The following is a 13,471-nucleotide window of genomic DNA, read 5'->3' on the forward strand; positions in this document are numbered from 1 at the left end:
TTTAGATTGGATATTGGGGAAAATTTCTTCACCCAAAGGGCTGTCCAGCCCCGGCACAGCTGCCCAGGGCAGTGGTGGAGTCCCAATCCCTGGAGGGATTTAAAAGCTGTGAGGATGTGGCACTTGAGGACGGGGTTAGTGGTTAATGATTGGACTCAGTGATCTTAGAGGGCTTTTCCAACCTAAACAATTCTGTGATTCTACGTATTCTGACAATTCAGCACAGAACTTTACCCTCTGTATTAACCACACAGCCACTCCTTGGGTGGTAGCAAAAGGAAATAAGAAGCATTTGGACTGTGGGACCTCCTGAGGAAAAATCCATGACTCTACTGGCTCTGTCTGCTCCGTGCAGTGGGAACAGGCTGATGTTAGTGATGGGCTCCAGTCTTCTGGAGCTCTCTTATTCTGCAGGGGGCATTTGATAGATCAGGTCTTGCAAACTGTTTCTTAACTCAGATTAAAACTACCAGAACAGGGAGGACAGTATCTTTAGAGACAGTGCAGGTGTGATATCAAAGATCCCTGAGGGTTTCCTCAGCTCTGATCCCAGTTTCACAACTAGTTCATCTTGGAGCAGTGGAAAAATCAGTACAGAGGCTAGTTGCAAGCCCTAGGATAGGATAGGAGTGGGCTGACACAGCTTTACAGCCTCAACACCCTGGGGAGACTCCTGCTCCTGTGGAGGCAGAAGAAATTTAGTTTAACAGAAGTTAGAAGGTAGATAATGCTGCTGGAAGCAAAGAAAGAATAAGCTTTCAGAGGTGTCTGATTATCCTGATATTATTGATGTTGTCAGCTGGGGCAACTCCAACGATTACCTGCCAAATAAATAACATTGTTTAGGATCCCTGTTGCTCCGTGCTGAGTTGCTCCGTCCCACCTTAGTCATGCCAGCAGCCAGATACCAGCACAGATCTTTTCATCTGCAAGTTTTATTCCTGTCACTGTCTGATTAGAAGCCCTTTTCATCCAGGGCTGCTCTCAGATGCCAAGGGTAATCCTTTTGATGTTCAGCCGTTTGTCTTGTTTTGCAGGTCTGCAACAACAAGAAGAACTGTCACTGCGAGGCCGACTGGGCCCCCCCGTTCTGTGACAGGCCAGGCTTTGGTGGCAGCGTGGACAGTGGACCCATCAGACAGGCAGGTCAGTGCTAAGCCAGGTTTTACCTGGTGTTTCCGTGAGAAAGAATGGAAATACAAAGTGTCACCTTGTAAGCAAGGAACTTGCAAGATCGGGAAATAAGTCAGTAAATCAAATGGCTTCGTTCAAATGCTTTGCTGCCAGCTTGGGAATTCAGGAAGCAAAGCCAAGGCAGGCTGAGAGCATCAATTTTCTTGCATAACTAAAGGCAGAATAGTCCTGGCAGAATAGTTTCTTTGCATTTCTTTTTATTTTTTTCAAGATACATGGTCAAGTTTAGTAGCTGACTGCAGTAAGTGGTATTGATTGAAGCTGAGGATGAGGAGCTGACTCCCACACTTGAGCTGATCCTGTTGCCATGGCAGATGAACATTGCAGTACTCCTGTATTCACCTTGAGACATGCCAAGCTCTGGTGTTCTCCACTGAGTGTATCAGGATGGGAATCCCTTAGCTATGTGCCTAATGAAGAGTGGGTATTGCAAAGACTATAAATTCAAAATTATTATTTTCTATAATTTGTATTCCAATTTCCCCTTGTTGGGTCTGCAGAACGTTGGTTATAGTATCTTACTTCTCTTTGGCCAACCTCAGAAAGCATTATTTCTACACATTGCTAAGTTTATGGGATTTGATAATCACATGCCAGTTTTTCCCCAGAGTGCTGTAACTTTGGTGATTTCCATAGGGATGTTTCTGATTTATTACTGAGTACGTGACAGGACAAGCAATCTATTCACATATACATATATAAACTAAAACTTGATGGAAAATAAGGTCTGTTTTCATATGAATAATACTATTCTAAACCAAAATGGATTCTCTTTTCTACATACCAGCTGCTGCAGTGAATTGTAATACTGGATTTATGACACCATGGTCATTTCCATGACAAAGCTTCACATTATGATTTCACTATTGAAACATTCTTTTTTTTAAATGATAGCAAAGAAACCATGGTCAGGCACTGAATAAATGTCATTATTTGTGTTGAATGTTTCCTTTTAAGGTATTCTTTAAAGCATTATAGTCCTTTTTCAGCTTACCTGAAAACTAAGTCACTGGAGAAGACAAGTATATATCTTTGATACTTCTAATATTTTATGCTTTGATAATTCTTGAATTTTGTGTTTTGGAAGCCAACACTTCAGTTTAACAGAAAATTGTTTTAACATTGGTTTAATATAGTGTTTTAGTTTCACCATTTTTCTCCAAAGAGAGTGCTATATTTAATAATACAGTGAATAAAAAAAATGGAAATTTCCAGAGGAATTTTCTGCAGTTGGCACTTGGATTTTACCCAGATGACTTGCAACAAACCAATGTGTTTGACACTGTATTTTTCTTACGAAGAAGCCTTAAATATTTAACTGTTAGGTAGAGAAGGGAATTAATTTAAATTACATCCTCTTAGCTTAGTGAGGTGTTTATTATTCGGGATTTATTATTTTTGTCATTAAATGATTGGATTTGATGATATTAGAAGTGTTTTCCATCCTTAAAGATTCTAGAATTCTGCAGTTTTGTAAGGTCCCCATCAAGCCCCACATCTCAGTCAGTGCTGACTGTTCCCCAGCATCCCAGTGAGTTCAGGCCAGTGGATGGGAGCCAGCTGGCTGGGAATTAGTTGGGATAAGCCAGAACCAGTGATGATAGGTTACCAGAGCAAAGATTAAAGAAGTTTCCCCTACTGTGGGAGTGTGCATTTTTCAGGTCAGCAGTCCTGAAGAATCACAACATCCTCTCCTCCAGGCAACGATCATATCACATCAGAGCTGCCGCTCACCTCTTCCTAAAAGTAAGGCTTCCTTCCAGCTGCAAGTCATCTAGGCAGGGTTCATCTCACTGTTGTGCCTCATTTAGGTCCCAGCAAGGTACTTAAAGCAGCTTAAAGCACTCTGCAAACTGGAGCAAGTCCAGCAGGCTGCAGCCCCTCACTAGGCAGAGCATCCCTCTGAGAGCCGAAGGCTTTCCTTCAGCTCCTCGCTTGCCTCCACATTTGATTCAACAGCATCTGGGCTGAGCCCCAGCTGTGCAGATTTCAGACTGTTTGCCTGGTGTTAAAGCACAATGAACCCCCTAAAATCTCTTAATAAAGGAGCTGGATCGCTGCTTGTGTCTGAGGGATGGAATGCATGAAAGTCTGAACGTTACCATATCATGATCTCGGCATTTCTGATCCTTTTCCCTCCCTCCCAGCCTCTGTCCCCCTCTCACCCTGGCAGCAGGAAGAAAATTCCAGTTGGCATTGCATGTCAGGATCTGAACATAGGTGCAGAGAGAGAGAATACAATGAGGTATTCATGTTTAGACCTAGAGAGAAGAGGAAGAGAAGAGAAAAATAGTGGGAAGGGACCTACAAAGTCATATTTTAACCCATTTTCCCCCAATATTAAAGAAACAATTTTAAAACAGGCCATAATTCAAGCATCAGACTGGAAGAAATGAGTTGATTAGTCCTTAATTTACAATTTATTTACCCCACCTGCGTTGCTGGGGTGAGAAAGAAAGCCAGGCCAGGCCAGACAGGACTGTCCTGCTCCACATCCACAACATATTTTGGTAAAGATGGATCTTGAAGGAAGTTTTTTCCGTGTGCTTTGTTGCAGATAATAAGAGTTTGACCATAGGAGTGTTGATAACCATCCTGTGCCTTATCTTTGCTGGATCAATCATGTACCTGAAAAGGAAGACTTTCATGAGATGGTTGTTTACAAGTAAGAAGACAACAATAGAGAAATTAAGGTATGATCATTTTCCCTAATTATACTTTAATAGATCTTAGAGAAAAGAACCAATAAACACAGCAGTGTGAATATGTTAGAGAGAGCCAGCCTTGACATAAACATTCAACAAGGATTAACAGCAACATTTTCCCTGGGTTAGTTTAATTTCATTGATAACCAGTAAATAATGTAGGTATTGGTTTGAATATATTCCTTTCCTTTTGGGATAAAAAAATCAGCAGTGATGGAAGTATTGCCTTTATTTTCATTTGCTTGAAATAGTTTCATTACATTGTGTGGCCTTTTATCTAAACTCATTGGAATGAGCTGAAACTTTTATATTTGAGGTCATTACTGTTTAAATGTTAGATTCATTAGAATAGTCTCGTGGGTGTTACAAAGCTGCATTTCCACAGATTGCAGAAGCTAATTTAACAGACTACTGGTTTCCAAAAAATCAATATTTATTTTTATTCTTGCAGGAGCACTAGACAATTTTTACTTTCCTTGTTTACTATAACAAGTCAGAAAGTCCTTGCAAAATCCCATTCTGAAAAGAAGCTACTGTTTAAAAAAATATAGGTGTTATAAAACAGAATGTTGGGTTCAACAAATAAATGTTTGCATTGCAGGTCTGTGAGTCCAGCAAGACCTTCCAGTTCATCTGAGCCTAATCATGTACATACCACAGCTATTAGTAAAAATCTCACCACGAAGCCACAAAATACAACCATACAAAAAGTGAGTCCCTAAATAGTTTAAAAAAGCCGAGGAGGGAAGGGGGCGGGGCAGGAATATATATTTTGTATCTCATTTAACTTCTTTAATATAATAAAATTACTACATGGACTTAATATCATGTAGAGCTAACAGTAATAAAATGGGAGAAGATGTAGGCTTCAAAATTCATTTATGGCTTCCAAGTTTAAGACCAGTGCAAGTGCAGGCAAGGAACAGCTTTGTGTCCAGGATAGAGCCAGTTCTTACACCAGAACATCTGGATGGGGGAGGGTTAGTGGTTGAATAGGATTCTGGAAGCTGTTAGTTGCTTCTCTGGTTGCAGAGATATTAAAGATGGATAGAAACAGGCTAGAAGAGAAAAGCTGGGGAATAACATAATTTTAAAGTAGCAATAGGCCAGACTGGACGGGGCTTGGAGCAACCTGGTCTGGTGGAAGGTGTCCCTGTCAGTGGCAGGGGGTGGAATGAGATGAGCTTTAAGGTCGCTTCCAACCCAAACCGTTCCATGATTCTATGTCAGCTCTTGAAGTTTATAACTTTTGTTTGGATGTTTTTCCACAGAGAGACGGCCCCAGACGGCCTCTGCCCTATCAGATCATCGACATCAGCAACCCTGTGAAGACACACGATTTGCCACAACTAAAAACACCACAGCGAGTCCTACCACCCCTTCCCCAGCTGCCAGGCCACCAAGCTGGGCCTGAAAGACCCTTGCCAGCCAACCCTTCACTGAGGTTCTCCCAGGTAAGCACTGATTTTCTTCTGTTTAATATTTACCGTGTGACTATCTGCATGTGGTGAGGAGAAGGGAAGTGTTTACTCATCTTTCACGCTGCCCTTTTCCCACAGTATTTCCTTTATGCTTTGTAGGAGTTTAGAAATGAGGTGTAGATATGTTTCTTTATGGCTGGGCTTGTGAGCTTAAAATTTAGAATCCTGAACTCTCTTTTCACCACTCCAAAGACACAACAATGCAAGCAATCTCCATATTACAGGGAAATGCAGGCTCGTCTCCCCAGCTGCCCAACCAGAGGGGAAACTGTACAGTTTGTTAGCAAGGTGCCAAATACAGTTGACAGAGTTTAGGAAGGCAGGTTGCAGATGTGATGTGCAAGAGCAGGAGGTGTAGTAGCTTGGTGTGCTTCTTCTCTGCCAAGGGGTGCATGAACTGCATTCTGTTTTCCCAGAGCACAGATCTGAAGAGAAGGCTGATAATTACCCTCACTACTTCATGCAGACACACCTTTCATTGCAGTGTTTAAATAGAGATGGGAAACCTTTTTTTTTTTTTTATTGAGTAAGATGCCTCTGAGGGCAGTAGTCAGGGGACATGAAGTTGTCTGTGCAGTTGTCTACATTAAATAGTCCCTTTTCTTGTCAATAGCTGCTCTCTTTTGGTCACATTTGTAGCATGACTGTTTCCTAGCAAAGGAACCAGGCACCCAGCAATTTCTGTTTTGTAGACATTGTGCTATTCTGGATATGGTACAAGGTTAAAATGAAGTGAATGTTGTTAACACCAGGCTATCTCCTGTGAGCTGCTCTGAGACACTTTCCCAGTGATTGATGGGAGGATTTGGCTGTGAGATTCAGTGCTGAAGTGATTTGAAAAGTGGTTGGAAAAATAACAGAGAAACAAACAGGGGTAAGAGAGGTTGTCCAGAGAAGCTGTGGCTGCCCCATCCCTGGAAGGCGTGGTTGGATGGGGCTTGGAGCAATATGGGATAGTGGAAGGTGTCCCTGCCTATGGCAGGGAGTTGGAATCAGATGGTCTTTAAGATCCCTCCCAATTCAAACCACTCTGTGATTCGATGAGGCAGCACTGAGCTCCATGGCAGGCTGCTTACATATTGAGACAGCAAATAAAATGTATCTGGTTTTGATTTTCTCTAAATCTGGATATTTAATCACTCAACTTAGACCAAGTTTTACAACTGTGGCCAGTTTATTAATTCCTTTCAAAGTATTCAAACTTTTTTTCTTTCTCTTGTCCATCCTGCTAGCCCTTTCCCTTTTCAGGGGAATGGGAAATACTGATTCTTTCTAAAATCAATTTTATAGGAAATCTGAAATAGTATTGGTTTCTCTTACTTGTCTTTAGCTTCAATGGTTCATGTTCTTACCTCTTTAACATTCTCCATAATCTCAACATTGTCAGAAACAGCTACTTTTTATATCAGAGGAGACTGTAGGAGGAAAAAAATCTTTTATTCTGAGGTGAACAATTTTACTCCTTCAAATCTTGGAAGAAGTAAATTAGTTTAAGAATAGCTTTGGATAATATCTATAGATACTAATGAATGTATTGCTTCAGCACTCTCTTGGAAGCACATCCACCAGGTCATCAAGAGGAAGCACTTTAAAAATCATTGCTATATTCATAATGTCCTCCAGATGCTCAGTTCTGCAGGATGGTGCTGAAGAGGAGCATCCAAAAACCCATTCACAGCTTCTATGGCTCCACAGCTGCCTCCTCCTGCTTCTCCCTTCCGAGAGGTGCATTTAAACATGAGCTGCTTCCCTGTGCCTCTGGGCTTGGAGCATTGGAGAGCTGAGGCACCACACCCTCAGTAGACTCTGAGACAACTCTTTTCCCCTCTAATGGTTGAGACAGAAATTAATGAATTTTAAAATTACTATTTTGATATAACATTTCCTTTCAGATGTAATTAAAATAGTTAAAAGATGCCACAAAAACCCCCAAACAAACAAACAAAACCCCAAAAATTCTTTAGCAGATGAGCTGTTGCCAAGTTTCATGTTTAACAAACTTTGGACTGATAAACAGCTTTTTCTTCTTTTAGATACTCTTGCAAGGCAGATATACTTCATTTGCAGGCCAGATTCACAGTCAATATAAATCAACACAGCACCACTGAAGGTGCAGGTTTATCCTAACCATGGGTTCAGTCCAGGCCTTGGATTTGATCTCTTCCTCTTGGTTTTGTTACTCTTAGCATTCAGTTGCTGCCTCTGATACTGTCATCATCTCCTTACCAAAATACATCTCATATTTTACAGCTCACCCCTAATTGCAGGAGGTACAGCTTTGTGTTTTTACTTTTCCTCTAGTAAAACTGAGCTGGGCTCAGCTTCTGCTCCTTCTGCCACAGTCACCCCTGGGAATAGCTCTCCTGTGACACCTCAGCCTGGCTTTAGGCACTGAGGGCTTACATAAATTAAGTTCCCATCTAAACAGATTGAGGAATACCCCCCTTCTCACCCACTGCATGTCAGGCAAGAATATTCTTCCAGTTGCTTATTTAAAAATCAGTGAAAAGAAGAATAGAAATTTCATGCCCCTGATGTCTCTGTAGCTGCTCAATATGAAAATTACCTTTTTCATGGCAATATTTAAAACAGCACTTCCCCAAAAGCAGAGACCGAGTGTATGACATGCCAAGTTCTCAGTATAAGACTGGACAAAGAAATCCATCCCCAAACTCTTTGTATTGAAGGGCTGAAGCTCTGTAGGGGGGGAAATGGGCTTGGAGAAAGGGGAGAGGTGGAGCAGGGAAGGACAACCATGGTCTTGAAAGGCTCCAGCAGGTTCCCACACATGTTAACATACAAAGCTGTGTGAGTTTGGATTCTCCTGTGGCAACAAAGAATATAAAAGACCCTCCTGTACTCACTCAAGTACTAGTAACAGTTATACAGAGGGTTAAAAAGAGGATGGACATTACATGTAATTTAAAATGTAATTTGTAGCAAATTTGAAATTACCTGTATATGAGATTTATTGAGCTCACGTGTTTTCTTCCTTATGAAAATGCCTATGGATAGTCAACCTGCATTTCCTTCTTGAAACAGCAAACATTTGCCAAGAAAAGTAAGAAAAAAAAAGGGATGCTCAAAACAAATAATGAAGAGTACTTTATTCATGAGCCATTGGTGCTCTGATCGCTTGTTTTGATTACATTTTGCAGGGGATCTTTAACCAGATTATGGTTGTAAGTTCTGCCTATTTCCTTTTGGTTAATTTTACTAATGATAATTATGGCAAACTAAAAATGAAGAATAAAATTCCTTGGAAAAAGCACAGCTGTGCAGCTCAAATAGTAGAAAGATCTGAAGAGAGTTTGGGGATATATTGGCGAGTTTTTGTGTGCCCTGAGTGAGCCACTTAATCTGTCCCAGCTCTTCATAATGAAGACCACAAATAGACATGTTACCATGTTTGCAGGGCTTCAAGGACCACCCAGAAGAGTCATCTGACAGCAGATGACTTCTGTTCTTTATTAATGAAGCCTTTAATTCCACAGAATGAAAGCACAGCAGCATCTCTAAAAAAAAAATTCCACAGATGCTACCAATCCAAACCAGACTGGAGTAGTTTGTTTTTCTGGTCATCTGAATTTCCATTTTAAAGTGATTTCTAATATTTCCATCTTTCTATATAACTACTTTTACAAAGTTATATATTTAATCTTCCTTGTTTTCTTTTACCACCAATTAATCATTGACCCCAGGAGAGTGGCACCCCGTATTTCTACAGTAAAGAATCAAAAGAAACAAAATCATTAAAATATATTAATAAACATTTGTTTTAAAACATAAGTGCCCACTTATTAAAAATAAGTCATGGTTTACTCATTTAAAGATATATAGTCACAGCTGTTTCAAAATAATCTTCAGTTGAGATTCATTTGGACAGTGGGGGTGAGGCACTGTGAGGGTGGGGAGGCCCTGGCACAGGTTGCCCAGAGAAGTGTGGCTGCCCCATCCCTGGAAGTGTCCAAGGCCAGGTTGGATGGGGCTTGGAGCAACCTGGGCTAGTGGAAGGTGTCCTTGATGATGATCTTTAAGGTCACTTCCAATCCAAACCAGTCTGTTACTCTCTGAGTTTGTCTCAGTTGTTGCTGTGTGAAGGGTGTTCTGTCAGTTCTGAGAACTAACTCGACCTTGTTTTATAACAGGACCTCCCCAAGCCCAGCCCTCCTCGGAAGCCTCTCCCAGCAGACCCTCTGACCAGAGCACGCAGCTCCTGCACAGCTGTGCCTGGACACACAAAGGCTCTGCCTCAAGTCACTCCTGCAAGGTCAGTCCTCCTCATGAATACCTTGATTTACAGCACTTCATTCAAAGACATGTCTAAAATGTCTTGAGTAATTTGTGCTCTGAGCCACACAGCAACCATTTTCTGTTGTTCCCACTGGGAGTGCGGCAGCACAGTTGCTCTGACCTCCATAAATATGAGAATTTATACCACCTGTGAGGGTTTAACTGTAAGCACCCAACTGTATGTTAACAAAAACTCACCAATAAATACAATAACTCCCCAAAAAGTCCTTTTCAGACCCTCGACAGAATCCCACTGAGAACTGAACGCTGCTAAGATCAACCACCAACAGAAGCAATTTCCTGTTAACCCATTTCCAATCTCTATCATCTGAAAATAATATCCAAAATGTTCAGAAAGCACACAAATAGTACACTTAAAAAATATAAACTATGGTGAAAAAAAAATCAGGAAGTAGAATAACTATAAGCATATTCGATGGTGTTTTCTTCCCCAATATTCTTCACTTTCATTTGAATAAAGTGAGCTCCAAGGAAGATAAAGGAGGTTTTTTAAGCTACAGGAATTCTACTTAATTAGAAACATTAAAAATAGAATCAACACAGTTTCCTAATATTTCTAGCAAAAAGACTGCAAGAAGGGACTTTGATTCCAAACTCCTGGCTGTCCGTTCCAGTAAGATATTCTGAAAGTAATAACATTTTAAACTGACTACTACAACTTTTGGAAACCAACTGGTATTCTACAACATTAAGTAGCATTTTTGAACAGGTATAAAATTGATGAGCACCCAAAGAAATAAAGAGTTTAAGTAACATAATTTGCTATTTTCTTTCTTTCCAACAGACCTGCTCCCAGACATCCACCACAGGTATCCAGGTCCAGCAACGCTGTGGATGTGAAGTGACTGGAAAACCTGACACCTTTGTTTTAAAAAGTGAAGACAGACGTTTGCACTATCTTTCAGCTCCAGCTGGAGTTCATTTCTATGACAATACTTAGAATTTTTAATGTTTAAAACAGCATTATTTTTAAGAATTCTGAGCTACTGCCTTTGGTGCTGTGCTGTGCTATGGTGCTCTGTATACTTGCTCAGGTACTTGTAAATTATTAATTTATGTTGAATATTTATTACAGTGCAGTGCACTGTAATAGATATTTTTACCATAGCTGAGTTTTCCTAAGAAGGAAGCCTTTTTTTTTGTAATATTTCACTGAACTTGAATAATTCTGCTCTATTGGTCCTATGTAGGTTTTTTAGTTTTGGTCTATTCTTTGAGGAGTGTTGATACTCACAGATAAATCAAACGTGTAGCCAACTCAATCTCAGTGATTCAGAACAAACTTTGGAATAAATACGTCAGGGTACAAAGGAAAAATCTGTCCTGGAACACAGTGAAACGCCTGATATCTGCACAAAGAAGTGTAACATGTACTTAGCCAAAGGATCACTCTGTACTGTAATTTCATGTTACTGTTTGAAATCGTGAAGAAATCTGTGCTGAAAGAGAATGTATTCACAAGTTCTCTCACTGAAAAAGTACTGTATATCAGAAAACTGTATTTTTTTTAACCTCATTTTCCTCAAACACCACATGGTTAGTACATATTAATGCAGATATCAGGCCTCCCACTGTCATCTCCTTTCTGATGCTTTGCTGATTCAATTCAACCATCTCTGTTGCATCACTGTCCTGATCAGACTGACAGCACATTACAGGCATGGGGGGGAAGCCAAGCATTACAAAGAATTACATTTTAAGACTCAAATATTATACTTATTTCTTTTGCCTCACCGCTCTGCTTATCAACTGTATTTTGCATATTTACTACTGTTTTGTATTTAACTTCTACAGTGTTGCTCTGGGTTTCTTAATTCTTGAATCAAAATGTGTATTTTGGTTATCCTAAGACATGGAAGAAAATAATTCATCTCTACTTTGTTGGCAGCATTACAGCTGATCTCTTCTGTACCTTCTCAGTAGCACTGCTGAACACAGTTGTTTCACCTGTGTTGGGACAACAACAATTTTCAAATATCAGTTGAAACAGAGGGAGAAGGAATTATTACCTTATATAGGTTGGTTTCCTCATTGCTTGTAGTTTTTGTTTCTTTAAGCAAAAATAAAAGCATTGACAGAAACTTGTATCTCCATTCAGTAAGTGTAATTGTATTTCATTTTCCCAGATATTCCCCACTGCAGCAACATAACCCTCATGTTTATTGAGAAACTAAACAAGCCAAAATAAAACCCAGCTTAGTTTGTTGCTGAATAACAAAGGAAATGCTTCACTAAAGTGTTTCAATTCTTAAAGCAACTCTTAACAGCAACAAGGAGGCTTTATGCATAGAGAATCACCAGGACAGGAGGATGCAAACATCCCTGGATCAGCAATGCAGGTGAAACCAAAAGGATGCTTTTCATATACTTTTTTTGGATTTAAAACACTAATTTCTTCTTTATATCTAAAGTGGGGGAGTGAGGGGATGTCTCCATTTGAAGCAGCCACATGATCTCAGTTTGCCCAGTTGAATACTCCCATTTTTAGAAGGACAAGTCAACTTTTGCTACCTGCTGAAAACCATAATTTGAAACTGTGAGGAGTGAAAGGAGGTGGTGAAATTAAAACTGTATTATCAGCATCAGAAGTTCTAACACTCAAATTTGATGACAGCCACTTAGGTAGGACTTAGCACGTTCATAAACTTCAACATGACTCACCTGGGCAATCTTACAAGTTTAGAAAATAAAAATATCCATGCAAGGCACCCTGTCCCTGTCATGCAAGCAGCCATCTCATCAACACCGAGTCATGTGTTAAATTTATTAACTATTAACACTTCCCTAAAACAAGCAGCTGAAACACAGGTATCCAGTGAAGAGGAATTTCATCTTCCAGTTAAAAGCACATGACTATAAGAATGTATTATCTACCAGAGTTCTTATCTAATCTTAGACACGGCTAAACCTAAAGATTTCTAGTGGTTGGAAAAAAAAAATCCTAATTCCTTATCTGAAACAAGGGTAGCAAAATTCAAACATCCTGTAAAAATGAGCATTACTTGACACCAACAAAAAGTACTTACTGGCCTACTGCAGACTGATTTATTTCCTGGCAAAACAGACATGCAGGTGCAATGTGTAGGACAGCCAGATAACCTGGAATCCTTCCAATTAGCACCATATGCATATATATTTATACATATTAGGGTGAAAACCACTACCAGCAGAAAAGGATGTGCAGCTTGGGGTGGGGGGGGACGATGAAGGATACATAACACAGGTTGCCTGACACCAAAAAAACCATCAAGTACCTCTTCTGTTTTGGAGAGTTTTACGAGTAGCAGTATGAGTAGGTGATGGGGTTTGCACCAAATTATTGTCTTTATGATTAGACATGCAGATGTCATGTGAAATTCCACTGACAAATGGTTTTACATTCTTAAGGGCAGTTTAAGCAAACGAATTAGGGTGGGATACACCAGGATGTGAAATTCTACCTGTGCTACTCATTGTGTGGATCTGTAGTATCTGTGTCAGCACAGGCTTTCAGTCCTGTCATAATAAATTCCTCTACCTCCATGGTCAGCAAACTTCTAAAATCACCTTTAATAATTAAGATACATCAACCTTTAAACCCTCAGTATTTTATAGTGCTCAATTTACCTTTGTGTGAGAGACGTTTTATGCTGATTCTTCCTTTCTTTCTTCTTCCACACACATATTCCAGCCTCCTACCTTGGGAACTGCTACAACCAAGCTCCTTTTCCAGAGGCAAGGCAGGAACAGAGTGTGCTCTCCCTAAAGCACTGCTGCCATTATGCTAGTCAATAGAAC

The 13,471-nt window shown here is 40.1% G+C and overlaps 1 protein-coding gene across 2 annotated transcripts in view; it reads left to right on the plus strand.

The window, feature by feature from the left end:
* ADAM12 (ADAM metallopeptidase domain 12) overlaps positions 1-11,781 on the plus strand; it is a 179,543-nt gene extending 167,762 nt beyond the window's left edge. Inside the window, exons 18-23 of one of the 2 annotated variants that reach the window (XM_064663550.1) lie at positions 1,038-1,146; positions 3,752-3,887; positions 4,501-4,609; positions 5,171-5,353; positions 9,529-9,650; positions 10,479-11,781. In XM_064663550.1, coding sequence (XP_064519620.1) covers positions 1,038-1,146; positions 3,752-3,887; positions 4,501-4,609; positions 5,171-5,353; positions 9,529-9,650; positions 10,479-10,539 — 720 coding nt within the window. In that variant the 3' untranslated portion in view covers positions 10,540-11,781. Of the gene's footprint in view, positions 1-1,037; positions 1,147-3,751; positions 3,888-4,500; positions 4,610-5,170; positions 5,354-9,528; positions 9,752-10,478 lie in introns of those variants that run through there. The other variant, XM_064663551.1, reaches the window with a different exon arrangement.
* Positions 11,782-13,471: the final 1,690 nt, after the last annotated feature.

This window comes from Pseudopipra pipra, chromosome 8, assembly GCF_036250125.1.
Source record: "Pseudopipra pipra isolate bDixPip1 chromosome 8, bDixPip1.hap1, whole genome shotgun sequence".
NCBI lineage: Eukaryota > Metazoa > Chordata > Aves > Passeriformes > Pipridae > Pseudopipra > Pseudopipra pipra.